A 15,835-nucleotide genomic window follows, 5' to 3' on the forward strand; every position below is an offset into this window, starting at 1 on the left:
CGTTCCAGAGGAGTTTGTCGGTTTCTCATGGCGTTCGACGGTGACTTCTGCCGAACTGAAGTCCTTGAATGAGACCTGTAGGGTTCCTCAGGCGGTGGAATTCGTGGTGCCTCCTCCTCCCGAAGGGGAAGTAGATTTTAAGGGTTACGCCACCAAGGTCTCAGTGTACCACGTCATGTTCTCCTATGGCCTCAGGCTGCCCTTTTGTCAACTAGTGTGAGAAGTGCTAGGCTTCTTATAGTTGGCGCCTGCTCAGCTCCCTCCTAGCGCGTGGAGGCTTCTTGTGTCGTGTTGTGTCATCTGGCTTCATGTGTTAGAGGAGGTCGGGTCCAACTACTCGGATCTTACAGCGCATGAGTTTTTCTTCACCCATAATATTCTAAAGAAGGGTCGTCACTTCTACGTCATTTGACCTGATTACCTTGTTGGCGTCCTGCTTCATGGGGGATCTTGGACCCTGGGGCCGGGTACTGGGCCAAGGCCCAGTGGGCTTGTGAAGTGGAAAAAATCTCCTTACAGTATGGTTTGTAATATTGATTTTATTACATATTAAAATTTGAAAAATATTGATATATTTTTTTAATATATTGTGGTTATTAATAAATATAGATTTTAACTTTTATATGAAATTATGTAATCAGGTCAAATGAGTTTTGCATTTTAGTTCAACCCATTTATATGAAACAAACATGTTTAAATGAGTCGTGTCGTATTAACATATTTCTAATTAATTATTAAAATGATCAAAACGAGTGACACGACCCGTTATCTAAATATGTTGGGTTAGGGTTTGGAAATTTAACACGTTTAGCTTAACGGATTGGGTTCGGGTTAACTTGTAAAGTCGAATGTTTATGACTTGACACGACAAGAACATGACCTGAAAACATGATTTGACACCCCTAACTACAGCTATAAAAAAGTCTTTCAAATGTAAACTTACAAACTGACATGTCTTTATATGATATGTTAGATCTACTACACAATAAAAATAGCATTACAATCTAACGTATCATGTCAAATCACGTCAGTTTATGAAGATTTACTTTTTGTAAAATCTTTTTATAATAAAGCATGCATGTGTCTTTAAATAATATCTAGCTACCATGCATTAAAGTTTTGTTTTATATTTTTCATTACCAATTTTTAGAGGATGACAAATGAAACAAAAATGCTACTTGTACACGGGAAGGGTACCCCCGCGTACCCAGGAGTCCACATGGGATTATTAAAAGTGTGCACTTTCGGGCATTTTAATAATGCTATACCCTTTTGTCGTTTGCCCTCCTTAAAACTCGAATACCCATTTCATTTCCTTTTGATTCTGCAATTCTTAAACTCGATCGGCACCACTTGTTTTCACCTCACCTCAGTTTCACATAAGCAAGGAACACGACCATGGAACCCCGCACGGAACACGAGAACCTTCTCAAGCAAGCTACGAAGACGATTCAAGCAGGGTGGTCATATTCTTCTACTCAAACACACGACTACCCCACAGACGTGCAGGAAGATGAAACACAAAGGGAGGTACTCTCTTGTTAATCTTATCTTCTTGTTCGCATGCCCACAACCTAATCCCCATTGGTATTGTTTCTTCAACCCACGATTTCGATGTTCCCAAAATCACGGAATCGGTATATACACATCTATCTTGAATAACCGAAACCCTCGCCCTAACCCTAATGGGAGATTTCGAAATTCTTTTAGATTCGAAATAGCACTTGATTTAGATTCGAAACTGCACCTGATTTCAAAATTCTTGTAGATTCGAAACCCTAACCCTAATCGGTATATACTCTTTTCTTTTCTTTTTGGTTCTTGATTGTTTGTTTGCCGTGGTTGTTTCTTCTTCTCCTTCAGTTCGAGTAGCAGTAGCAATGATTGATCTCAAAATAATAATAAAAAAAAAATATTTTGATTGCCAAATTATTTTGTGGTTAAATGGAAATATACATCAGAACATGAAATCATTATTATTATTGTTTATATTGTATTGGTGGCTAGGATAGTGGTATGGTGTGTAATTTCTGAAGAGCAGCAAGCCAATTTCTCCTTTCTGAGCTTATATGATAACTTTATCTCTGAACTCTGTAACCAAATGCAGCATCCTGGGATGGAATTTAGCATGACTTTTTCCACCTTTATTGATGTACTTTTCTTAAATTTGTCTTGATAGTTGATGGTCTTTGAAAGAAGATGCTGAAAGTTTAGTTTTGTTCTTGATTGTCCGTTTTCCTTTTATTTATTCTTCTCCTTTAGTTTAAGAATAGGTCATCATCCACCACAGACTCTTCTTTATCTTTTGGTAAATGAAGTCTGGGTCAACCATTATACTTCTGTGAAATTGAAGTCCAACTAAGATGCTCATCTACTACAAGAAATCCAGGACGACCCTTCTTAGGGTGTTCTAACCAATGTTTTGAATACCGTACCGGAAGCCGTACCAGTCAAGACACTGGAACAAAATATTTCGATACCGGTACCGTTTCGGGATAGTCGATATATGAATAAATTATATATAAATACATATATTATAAATAACCTAGCCTGAATTGAGGGTCAAAAAATAAGCTTGTAGTTTGAAAAAATGAAAAAAAAATTTGAAGGCCGAAACTGAGGCCGGTACCACCGGTACCGTCCGGTATTTAGGCCGGTACGAAACGTATAGGGTACCTGTACCGGCCCAGCGGTCGGGTACTAAAAATTTCAGCCGTACCAGTAGGTACGGTACAAAATTCAAAACAGTGGTTCTAACTACAACACAAATGTAACTACATTCATGTTTAATAAAAAAAATTAATATTATCTGCATCTAACATGTTTCCAAAATATGTTTAAAATAATTAAGGATTACCATATTGTAAGTATTTCAAGTGGGTAGAGGAGGATCAATACAGAAAGTTCGATCTAAGAGAAACTCACAATGAAATTTTAAGAGCCAAGAAAGAGCTGGAGAATATACTCGACGATATCAGAAAGAGCAAGATTGATCTTCGTAAGAGAGCGGATGAGATCGAGATGAGAGAGATGGCGCTATCCAATAGAAATGAGGAGGTTGTGAATAAGGAGTTGGTGCTTGTTGTACGCGAAGCTGAAATAAGACGTTCACGCACACTACTCCGGGTGTATTGGGCTGCCGCATTTGTTGTAGCATGTTACTTGTCTTGCAAATAAGTGACTTGGGATTAGTGTTAGAAGTTAGTTGCTATGTATATCTAAGTTGTTTATATGTTGGTTGGTGATGTTAGAACTTAGTCTGATTGTATTTTATGTTAATGACTTGTGGAAGTAACTGTTTGTATCTGTGTAAGGCATTAATTCAGGAAGTATCTTATTTGAACCCCATTGTATCTGTGTAAGGCATTAATTCAGGGAGTATATTATCTCTGTAAGGCATTAATAAGCATTCTACCAAAAAGAAAAAAAAATGCTACTTTCATCTAGGTAACTCAACTTCTATTATGAATGAAAAAAACTCTTATCGCAATAATATGTCAATTCATTCCAGGAAATTGCCAGAAAGTTCAAGAATAGGAAATAATATTTTTATGATCATCAATTATCTCGATCAGAGGCTGCAACAACCATCCATTAAAATTGGTCTTTAATTACCGGTTTGTTTGCACATCAAAATCTTCCATTAAATGACATACCAGTAGGTACTAACATATATACCAAACCAACAAGTATTCATCCACTAGTCTCCAATTCGGTTAAGTAAATGAATTTTAACAATATTTCATTCATTATTAAAAAAGTTCTTTCAATAGCATGTAGCTGTCTCAACTAGCTAGCATAATCAATGTCACTAATAAATAAACTAAACATTCTACAAAAAATGAAAAAAATTGCTACCTTCATCTGGGAATATGCCAAAAAATTCAATCCTGGAAATAATATCTGCATGCTCATTCTTGTAAGAGAAACTATAATAACATCCAAAATAATATAGTCATTTGTTCCAACTACACAAAAACCATTGGCAACAATCTTGTATCTTCTGTCAATCTATCCAAAAAGTGACATTTACAACTTACAAAAAAACAACTTTAATAAGTGATTACATGCCTTCCCATCACCGAGTACAACATGATAAACTTACAAAAAGTGACTAATGTTTCTGCCAAAAAACAAAAAATGACTAATCCATCAGATTGTATCAGCTCTTGAAAATCCTTCACGTTCACTCTTTCACCTCTTGAAAACCCATATATTACAATAAGAATAAAACCCATAAGTTTTTTGCATGTGAAGTAAGAACAAAAAATAGAATTAATATAATTAGAGTAACTGATTTGGAGGAAAACAGGCTATATATGCTCATAAAAAAATGCTCCAAAATGGATCATGGCATCTACATTTGTCTTCAAGGAGCATAATGTATTTCATGGTCTAGTCAGTTCCCTACCAATGCTATGCATCATACTTTAACAACTTTCCAATGAAAAACCAACTACAATTACCTGGAACAAATCTAGTTAAAGACACATCTAGGTACTTTGATGTTTGTTCCACCCACATACCAGACCGTACAAGCCCCATACCAAACAATGCCAGACCACAAAATCAGCCATTGAAATCAAACCATACCAGCCCCATATCCAATTTAAATTATAGAAAAATGTTTAAATACCCAACTGGTCGAAACTATATATGCAAATATTACGTAAATTAGTTCCCTGAGCCTTCAAACCACAGTTGAACCAGTTGTGATTCATCCAACCCAATTTGCACCAGTTGTGATCCATCCAACTCGAATTGCATCTGTAAGGATTAATATGCAAAAATTAGAGTAATGTCAATATTACTATTAACATCTGAAAAGTACAAAAATATTACACTTTCTTGACTCCCAACAACTGTTTCTTCAAGCTGGGTTCCACCAATGACATTAAATGATTTGTCTTGAACAAACTGGTGATAAATAAATAAAAAACGTAACCAATGGGTCTTTACTATACCATTGGTTAGTGAACTCTTAGTGAACATAAAACGTAACCAACTTAGTGAACTCTTCCACACGAATTTCATCATCTACCAAATAAGTCTTTACTGCACCATCGCTCTTAAGTAACTCTGGATCCAAATCGATAATGCCAATAAGTTGCATCTGAACTTCCCTAAATTTAGCATTTGTGTACAACTATTGAAATCTCTTTTCGATAGAAGATCTAAATATGCAAGGAATGATAACGCTAAATGAGTGGAAGTTCGCGTTATTTTCACTCTCAAATTTTTTTTTCAACACATTATCAAACTGATCGACAAACTCTTTCAAGTTTGTCTTAGCATGAACATAACCATCGAAAAAAACATTTATGCTCTCGCTCCGTTGCGTTGTACTCATCCCAGCCCAAAAACAATCCTTCAAGAATGCCGGCACCTAATACTCACGCTCAGTGTATAAACTTTTTAACCAAACATTCTCATACAAGTTGTAAGTGGTGATTAATTGATCCGAAGATTTCTCAAACTCTTCAACAGTTTGTTTGTCATACACACATTTCATCAATGCATTCTTCATCCCACTTTTGTATGAAGCATAGGAGGACAGCTTCTCGGGAAATTTTTTTCAGTATATGCCACAAACAAAGTCGATGTTGGCTTTCAGGAAAAACAATAGCAATTGCATTTTTCATCGCTCTGTCCTGATCGGTGATAATAGCTTTCGAAGCGATATCATCCATACACTACAACCACGTCCAGAATAACCACACAAAGGTCTTTGTATCCTCACTGGAAATCAATCTTGTTACCAATAGAATTGACTGTCCATGGTGGTTTACACCAACAAATGGTGCAAAGGGCATCCCATATCTATTCGTCAGGTATGTAGTGTCGAATGTGACCACATCACCAAAGTATTGGTAGGCTGTCCTACTATGGGAGTCTGCCCAGAAGACATTCATTAACCTCTCGTCATCATCCAAATCCATCAGTGCAAAAAAACCTGGATTTTTGTACTGCATCCTAAAAAATACTCTCGAAGCGCTCCAACATTACCTTTCCCAAGCCTTAGATGTATTGTCTTGTCAATATAACTACGACAATCCTTTTTTCTAAAAATGGGAGGTTATCGAATCCACCAACGCCAACAACGAGAGATTCGAATCTCTTATTCATTCAGATGCCAGCCATATCGTTTATATCTAGGACTCTTTTTATGGAGTCACTCACTTCTCTATTACATCGAAAGAAATGAGATTTATTTGGACTAAGGCCATGGTTATGGATATTATGAACTGTTGTCAACCGGAACTTTCCATCAACTTTTAAGGCATTAATCTTTATCTTACATTTTGTCTTTCCTATTGGACGTGGTTTGGCGACATTCAACGTCCTATTCCGGACCTTCCCACCACAGGCACAACCAAGGGTGACATATCGGACAGTCTCATCATCCCCTTTATCAGTCATTCTTATCATTTTACCCCAAACCCGCTTTTCTTAGCATACTGCTTATAATAAACCATTAATTCTTCAAAAGAATTAAACTCAATTCCCGACTATGGCTCTTCAATCGTATCACCACCAACTTCATCCTCTAACTACAGTGTCCCGATAATGCCATCCTCAGTTACTTGTGAATTTGGACTATCTTTTTTGTTTCCTTCAACTCTTCTAGAGGTACATGGAATATCAGTTTCTTTACATTCAGGTGGTTCATCTATATCAACTCTTCCACTCGTAGCAGAGTTTATAGTCAAGAGAGGAGTTGGGTAACCAGCATTCTGCAAAAAGAAAAAAAAAACCAATGACATTAAACTAAAAAAAAAAATGCCAACTTATACAAACAAAAAAAACAAGAACACAATTGCATCACCACTTGAATATTTTTTGGATATTGGTCGCCATCTGTATATGGCGGAAAAGGCATTGGCCACGCAGGAAGTGGTCCGTAGTAACCAGCACTGGTGTAATTTACAAAGTATCAATTACTTGATGGTATATCCTAACATGTTATTACACAAGTTATTTATATATTTTGGAAATAAATTCAATTTAACACAGAAATAAAGTAAATTTGTAAAAATATAACAAACTGCGATTGGGGATTTGAGCTATATGGTGTTTGGGGAGATAGTGTTCTTCTCCTTTTCCCATGCCTAGAGGAGATGAATTGCATAATTCCACAAATTATTTTTTATTCAAAAAAATAAAAAAGAAAAAAAAAGATCAATAAAGCAATAAAGAAAAAAGGTGTTAGTTTTATAACTTATATGAGAGGGCAAATCACTATGAAATCAGCCAACCATTGAGAGGCATCGACCACCATCATTGTAACTTTACACATCTGAAAATTGGCACCATGACCTAATTTTTTAGTTATTTATTTAAACTTATCATTTCTTTTCATTTTTTAAAGCTTATTAATGCTTCTCTCTGAGTAGATATATAGTTCATATATTCCACAGTATGTATCACAATTGCTTATAATTGTGACCTGTAATAGATACATATTGATGCCATTAAACCCTGATCTGAACCCAAAATTTTTATTGTTTTTTCTTTTTTGTAATTTGTTCTAAAAATATGTACAAAGGCAAGCTCTGACAGTAACTACAACCCCTACTAATCTTGTTTTCACAGGCAGCATTATTATGATGTATGTGACCTAGTGATGTTATGCTAAAATCCAAGTTGACTAAAGGGATTGCAGGTTTGAATTCATGTGATATGCATCAAACTTGTATGGTACTTTCTTTCCACAAAGTATGACCTGAAAGCCAAAAAGTGGGAAAAAAAAGTTCAAGAAATATTGAATCCTACTTACAAGATTGAATCCTCGAGGAGAATCAAATGTACAGAAAACTACTTACTAAATTTTTGTGCATCAGTTCTAGAATAAATACACAGGTTGAATAAATACCTGATGGTGTCGTTTCTTGAGACAAAGCAAGAGGAATACCAGTAGAAGAAAGGCTATCGCGACTGAACCAACTGCTATTAAGACTATAGTGATTATGGAGAGCTTCTTAGACTTTTTCTTAACTGGGTTCGTGCTTGGGTTCTCTGATGGTAATGGAGTCGGTGATGGAAAGAATGTGTTACACGGAGGCAGTGGCTTCCCACAGAGATCATAGTTTCCGGCGAATGCAGATGATGCCTTTGTCACACTGGGTGGCCAAAAATATACAAAAATAGAGAAAAAAAAAACCATCACTAAAATAGAGCAAAAAATGCTCTTACTCACAGAAAAAAGCTTAGATTCCTTCCATGGGGTGCCAAAGATCAAGAAAAATAGAAAAAAAAAATGCATAAAACAGAGCATACCCACGACAACACTCACTTGACACCCGTTGCTCAGATGGCCAAGGAAGACATCACGAAGACGATGAAGAACGATGAAGATAGACGTCCTCGCTTTTCTTTTCTGAGAACGCAAAAACTGGTTTCTGAAATCCAGTTTGGCGCCTAGGTCTAAAATCGAGTCTTATTCCGTCTTTCTTTTTTTCTTTTTTAAATAATAATATAAAGCTAACGTGGCTAATACCACGTCAGACGATTCCGCAACAGGTACCCAAAGGTGGGTACCTATAGTAGAATTGTGAAAAAGCTATATTCAGAAGGAACGACACATAGTGATCATGATCATGATCATGAGACGAGTGGTATACATTTGGCTTGAAACTTTGCGTTCACATTTTTTGGATTATTGGACTGAGAAAAATTTCTATTAAATTATTCTATGTATATTTGCGATTTTTTGTTTGTTAAGTGTCGGTTTATTTTCAAATTAAGCCAAGACTTTCTTTTTTAACACTGCTAATAGAAAAATAAAAAATTGCGTTTATTTATTGAGAAGCACTGCAAATATAAAAATAAATTATATAAAAGTAAATTCATAAATTGATATGATTTCGTGTGATCTGTTAAATTTATTTTATGATAAAAATAATTTTATAATCTGACGTAACACATCAAAATATTTTCTTTTATAAGTTTATTTTTGTATAATTCTTTTATACATAAAGTATTTTTCTTATTTATATATATATACTTTTTTTTTCAAAACATACCTCTCTTTTTCTTGAAGTTATAAGATAGAAAAATGATAGTTGTAGTCGTGAATATACAAGTGTCACACAATTATTTTGAAAAAAATAAATAAATACGAGACCTACATAAAAAAATTAATTTTTTAATAATAAATCTCATTCTTTTTTAATGTAACTATTGAAAGCTTATATACTTTATAATTATATCTAACACGGATATGTTTAGATAATAAGAACACCTGAAAAATGTTAAAAATATTTGTAAATAGTTAAACTCGGAGAAAAATTTTAGTGTGATTTTTAAGACCTTTAAACTCGACCAAATTACCGACAACTGGCGATACGGCCAGACAACATACGGCTCGTGTTCTTAGTAAAGTGATCGCAGTCGTTTCCATCCGAATTATGTTGACTGATTTTATCATTATAAATTTTTTAAATTTTTATATAAAATATAATAAATTTTTTAAATTTTAAAATAAAAATTATATTATAACAATATTTTATTTAATTTTAACTTTTATTTAACAATCTCATCAAATCTATTAACCAAATGTGACCCTAATTTATCGAGACGCTGGGGTTCAATTTGTTGTACCACGAATAGCCAGTGCAAAGATTCTTTGACAATCGAGAGTCACTATATATCAATATGAATTTGTATAAGAGATATTCCGTACATCGAATCAATAAATAATCGTCAAAACTTTGTGGTTTGGTATAATTTCTGTAAATCAGACAACAATGAGAAGAATTAACTCGGAGGGATGGGCTTCGGAACCCATAGCTGCTGCTGCCCCCGCCTTGTCCAGATTCACAAGCGGCCCGTGGCTGCCACCGTGGGCGTTTCCGTCGTGCTGGTGGTCGTGGTGTTGATCATGGCCAGAAGGAGGGTGGTAGTACATCCTAGCTGTTTGGGGACAGTGAGAGTGAAATCTCGCCGCTACTCTCACCCCCATATCCAATAATTCCACAAATTTCGCTCCCATGTTTACTCTTCCCGACTCCTGCTGCTGCTGCTGCTGTTGTTTTTCTCTGTACACTTAGATATGCAGCCCCAGCCGGTATATGTCTGATCTCTGCAGCTATTGTTCACTGCTCATCAAAAACTGGAGAAATGATTTGATTTGGAGAAGAAAGAGAGGAAAGGCTTTTTATATAGCCTGCTTGCCGCCTGCATTGAATACTTTTCGCGTCTTCCTCGTCCCTTGACTTTCCTTTCTCTTACTAGGAAGGTTCTTTTTTTGCAAATTGGTCCATATTTCTAGTTAATTTCTCTTTGGCCCTCTACATATTTTATTATATTTTACGTGTGAAAATAATATTCAAAAACTCTTATAATCAGGTGCTTCTTCTACTTACTTAATATCAGTACTTAGAGCCGGTTTAAATTGAGATATCTTATTACTAGTTATTATTATTTATAAATTTTAATTTATAAATTTTATTATTATTTATAAATTATTTCATCTCTCAATCCAAACAGAATCTTATTATTATTATTATTATTATTTCAATCCTTGTTGGTCTAGAACATTTGGTTGACTTGTCATTTCTCTCTCTTTTTTTTTTTCTCACTTACATTCTGAAAATTTTCCAAAAAAAGTATAGAATTGGTATTATACTTTTTGATGTATTTCCCTGCAATAAGCTTGAATAATTTCATTCTTTTGCACACATGGTGTGTCGTATGTTTTTACTTTAAATTTAAAATTAAAAATAGAAGAGCCAAGAAAATATTTAGCATTAGTTTTTCATATTTATGTTCTGTCAATAATTCATTTAGAGTAGAGGAATTACATATAGCATACACCATAGTCCCTCCTAATGAACACCACTTATGTATCATTCTCAAAATGAAAAAATAATAAATGATAAGATAAAAGGAATTATTTAAGAAAAAAATTTAAAAACTAAATACCGTAACAAATCGAAATTTCGAATAATCTCGAGACAAATACCTAAATATCAAAACCTGAGGAATGTATTTTAGAATATGCCAAAAAGTTGGCCTTGTTGCCTATTCTTTTCTCACTTTATGTGGATGGGGTCGGTTGTGCTCTTTCTAAGCTGGCGTCTCGGGATTCGAAAAGACAGCGTCAAGCTTCGGCTGTACGCGTACTCGTAGAATTGACTTTGACGGCACTGCCTAAGGGCTGACTTAAGACCTAACCCTAAATTTTCTCCTTTTTTTTTTTCTTTTTACTTTCACTCACAAACAAACAAATAAATAACGAAATATACGTATTGGAAAATAAATTGCATAAAGAATTGCTTGGAAACTGGTCCTAGAAGAAATACCATTATTAAAAAATAAAAATTTCTTGATTTTATTAAAAGCAAATGGGTTGGTGGAGAGGCAGCTTCGACTCTACTCCAGAGGCAGCTTCGACCCTACGAAATTGGTATCTTCTTTTGTACCGTTGGAAAATCAAATTTACATTCACTATAAATAGAAATAATATTAGTAGTCAGTACGTACGTAAGTATCGCGTCAATTTTTTTAAAAAAATAAATAAATATAATATTTACATAAAAAAAATTATTTTTTAATAATAAACTATCTTTTTTTTAAAAAAATTATACGATATTTATATACTTTACAACTGCATCTAATGTTACTCTAATTTTTTAAAGAGGATCAGCTCTATGGAATCATTATCAAATAAAAAAAATCTGTATATAATATTTATTTATTATCTTTATTTTATTCAAAGTGAAGACAGAACAATATTCATATAATATTTTTAAATATATATATATATATATATATATATATATTAGCAAGTGAAATGGTCAAAACATCTTTACAATTCAAGTCACTGTGATGAAAGTCCTCCAATCGGGTTTTATTTTTGAAGAATATATAGATTACAAAAAGACCCGTACAGGCTAGGAGAGAGATTATCTGTTGTATAAAATATAAGTTATTGATTAGAATTATGTTTTGTTTATAACAGTTTTAAGGAAAATAGAAAATCATATGTTCAATGAGGCAATGATATGAGAAAACTCCGTTAACTATACTATATGAAAGTTTGGCATAAAAGATCCTTTCATTTACACTTACAAGTTTGGAAGTAAAATTAAAACAAATCTGCCACGAGACTATATTACCTCAATACTCAGCATATTAAACATTTGTCCATATTCTTATTGTAGCTATCCGTACCAAAATTTCCCTACTGGAGGGATGGACCCAACGCTACTACGTATGACCCGGCTTACCCGGCTCTTCCCTCTTCAAACTTCCTTATGCTATCTGCACCCAAATGCCCAAAAACACCCAATTAAAATTATATGAAGAAAAATGCCAAAGAAACTTTCAGAAGTACAATAGGAAATACGAGGCATCAATCCCATATAATTTGAGTGGAGGGGTAAATTTCCCACTGAAGAACTTCCTTAAATTTTAAATGTTGGTCTCTTTTTGTTTATGGGTGTGGAATTAGACAGACTTCTTTAGATGGTGCTGGAACATTGAGGAGCACGAGCAAACACCTTGTAAATATAGGGGTCTCGACGCCCTCCTGTACCTGACCTCTTCACCTCTTCGAGCTTTAACAACCTGCATATATGGAATCATATTCAAATATGTATACTCAATTCCCGCCCTTCAATGAAAACATATACGTTAGCAACAAGCACTTCAGATTCATAACAATGCAGCAACAGCTGTTGATTGGAAATCATGTAAATGGTGTTCCTGATTAACGGTGATTCTTCATGCTGCTTTGTTAACACATGGCGAACCGTGGATGTTCTTGCAATTTTTAGCTCTCTCTAGTCTCTAGCCACAACTTAACAGGGATATCGGAGAGTTAACGCACGCCACGTGCTACACACACAAAAAGCCACGTCGAAAGATGAGAGAGAGAGAGAGAGAGAGAGATCACATTCTGAGGGCCTTGCTTGTATCGGGGCTATCGCCGAGAAGTTGACGTATCTTCAGTTCAGAGGAACAACCGCCGGAGAGCAACTTTAAAATGTCTTCGGATCTGCGGCGCATGTGAACCGAGCCGACGTGCTTCCTCCTGATCTCCTCGCGTGTAGTAGTCGCAAGCCTTTTCTGAGTTTTCTCACCTCTGGTAACGTAGCCGCTTCTATGGCTTCGCCCGCTTGATAGCGGGCTCGAGCTGCTTGATAAGTACGACGCATCCGTGGAAACGGACGCCGAGGACATCTTCACCATCTCGGCTGAGCTGATTTCCTGGTCACATGAGCTATACTGAGTTTTCGAGCGGCTCTTCCGTACGATCTGGAAAATGGAACATGTTTACACAGATTCAAACGATTTCACCAAAACCGAATTAAGAATGAAAAATGAACAAATTAGCATCCAAAAAATTCAAGCTCAAGCAGTTTTCGAAACTGTTTCGTGGAACTTTTTGATTTCCAATTTGATGAAACAGAGAGACTTCGACGTACTCGAAGGGAGAGAAACCAAAACTGGAACGGACTCAGGGTGAAGTTTAAAAACAATGCGCGTCGTGTTCGATCGGAGATAGTAGGAGGGATTGTGAACTCGTGGAGCAAAACAGAGACTAGGGAGATTATTTGCTACCATCCAAATAGCAACTGATTTCGAAATTCAAAGCGGAGGTATTCGAGTAAGAGAAAGCAAATTGAAGTAAGATATGAGCAAAAAGAGAACAAGCCGAACAGAGTCACATTGAGCTCCAAATCCAAAATAAGCGACAATCTGAACTCAGAACTACCACTTCAGTATGGATATGAATTAAAAACAGCCGAAAGAGAGTAGCAAAAGAAATTCAACTGTGAAATTCAAACAAATGCTGAAATTCACAGGCCAAGATTTCATTGATAATAGATAACATCGGATCATGTAAAACAAGACCAGGCAGTGATTCAAGACGCCGGGATTCAAAAAACTATGATGCTAGAATGTCTTTTTTCATATGCAACCAAAAACAACCAATTACACAAATCAGTAAGCAAGAAAACTACGGCAAAGGCAGAAGCGAGATCAACCTTGAGCTTCATTTCATGGCGGCGAGCCATTACGGCGATCATCCTCATCCTACACGCTATAATATCCTCCGAAGATCCCTCGCTGGTGAGAGAGGAAGTGCAGGACATAGAAACAGTGCGTGACTCGTTCTTGAGCGACACGGCAGTTGAATCGCTTAGCAGCAAGCTCTCCCTGTAACTCTTTGTTTTCCTTCCATCTTTTAGCCACTGGTCCTCGGAACCGATCCTGAACAACAAAACTCAGAGAAAAACAGAGTGTAAGAACGAAGAGACAAAAACTCTAATGAAATTGAAATGAGAAACAAAATAAAATGGAATTTACTGTGGGGGAGAGACGATGGAGGGAGAAGGAGGTATAGCTGAGAGGAGGAGCAGAGCGGAAGCAACTGTGCGCTCGAGGGGACAGGGGAACTCAGCCATTGGCCTTCAGAGAGAGGGAGAGAGTTCTTTTTTCTGTTTCTGAAAAAGTGGCGGGTTGCTCTGAAATTTTTGAAATTACAGTTAATGGTCACATGGAAGGAAAGCGTTCACTCACTGATATCGTTCTGTTACGTGATGACGAGAGAATTTAGGTTCTATGCCAAGTGGCACATGTCGAATTTGAGTGTCCACTATTTTGTTGTTGTCTATAAATAATAATCAATTTACTCATAAATAATCTCAACAGCTTTGTGAAAAAAGAAAACTAATGTAGTATAATCCTTTTTGGAACGGAGTATAAGATTATACTCTTGCCTTATTATATTATGTTATTTAATTTTTTTACGTAAATATTGTTTATAATAATATAATATAATGATAATATCACGTATTTGTATTTCATGTGGTGATGTTTTCAAATTGACAAGTTTTACTACCTATGTTCCAATAAGTAATTAAAACATTTGATTATTAGAATAATTTTATTTGAAGGTTTTTACACCTTACACCTTCTACGTGATATAATTTGATTTTAATTATAAATTATAAAATTTAAATCTTATAAATCAAATTATGTCATGTGGATGATGTATGGTGTCAAGACATTTCAATTTTTATCCTCGATTGTACCGACTTATAATAAAAAAAACACACACACATGCACGAAGGATAGGAAAATGTCGGATTTAAAACAATTAGGAATGTGCTTCTTAGTATCGAAGATTTTGCGAATTAGAAATGAAAAATAAGAAGATTATTGTAAGGGTATATTTCGATTGCCTAAAACTCTTTGCTATCATATTAATCAAATGATGCAGAGATTTTTTTGGAGCCATAAGGAAAATGATCATAAGATTTATTGGTTGAGTTGGAAGAATATGATTGCTTCAAAAATAAATGGAGGTTTGGGATTCAGGGATTTAGAGGCTTTTAACACAACTACGTTGACTAAGCAAATGTGGAGGATATTACAACAGTCTTCTTCTTTGTCTACTAAGATTATCAAAGCCAAGTATTTTTCTAATTCAACTCTTTTTGAGGCTGTGTTACCTAGACATGCTTCTTATGCTTGGAAAAGTATTTTTTTCAGCTCGAAGGTCTGTGGTGGATAGTTGGGAACGGTAATAGAATTCGAATTTGGAAAAACAAATGAATCTCAAAACCTATCATTTATAGGATTCAATCACCAATTCCAGTGCTTGATGAGAATATATGCTTTGGTTGCAAAACTTATTTTTGAAGGTACAACTAAATGGAATACGCCATTGATGCAGGCTATTTTTAGTAAAGATGAAGCTGACATGATCTCTGATATCTGCCTTAGTCCTTTGGCAAATGATGACAGATTGGTATGAAGGTATACCAATGATGGGATATTTTCTGTAAAAAATGCTTACCACCTCCCACTCGAGTTAAATTCA

At 35.2% G+C, this 15,835-nt stretch overlaps 1 protein-coding gene across 1 annotated transcript; it reads right to left on the minus strand.

Annotated features, from left to right (window-relative positions):
* Window positions 1–12,464: 12,464 nt before the first annotated feature.
* Window positions 12,465–14,414, minus strand: LOC121264762. Its single transcript, XM_041168063.1, has 4 exons — window positions 14,317–14,414; window positions 13,971–14,220; window positions 12,899–13,260; window positions 12,465–12,570 (listed from the first exon to the last, which is right to left on the minus strand). Exons 1-4 carry the CDS (start codon window positions 14,412–14,414, stop codon window positions 12,465–12,467), a joined length of 816 nt encoding a protein of 271 aa, XP_041023997.1.
* Between the last annotated feature and the right edge of the window lie 1,421 nt (window positions 14,415–15,835).

This window comes from Juglans microcarpa x Juglans regia, chromosome 5D, assembly GCF_004785595.1.
Source record: "Juglans microcarpa x Juglans regia isolate MS1-56 chromosome 5D, Jm3101_v1.0, whole genome shotgun sequence".
Lineage (NCBI taxonomy): Eukaryota > Viridiplantae > Streptophyta > Magnoliopsida > Fagales > Juglandaceae > Juglans > Juglans microcarpa x Juglans regia.

Coding starts and splice junctions, on each gene's coding strand:
- LOC121264762 (XM_041168063.1), bottom strand. CDS start 14,414: ATGGCTGAGTTCCCCTGTCCCCTCGAGCGCACAGTTGCTTCCGCTCTG. Junction 14,221..14,316: donor TCCATCGTCTCTCCCCCACA/GTAAATTCCATT, acceptor TTTGTTGTTCAG/GATCGGTTCCGAGGACCAGT. Junction 13,261..13,970: donor ATCTCGCTTCTGCCTTTGCC/GTAGTTTTCTTG, acceptor TCCATTTTCCAG/ATCGTACGGAAGAGCCGCTC.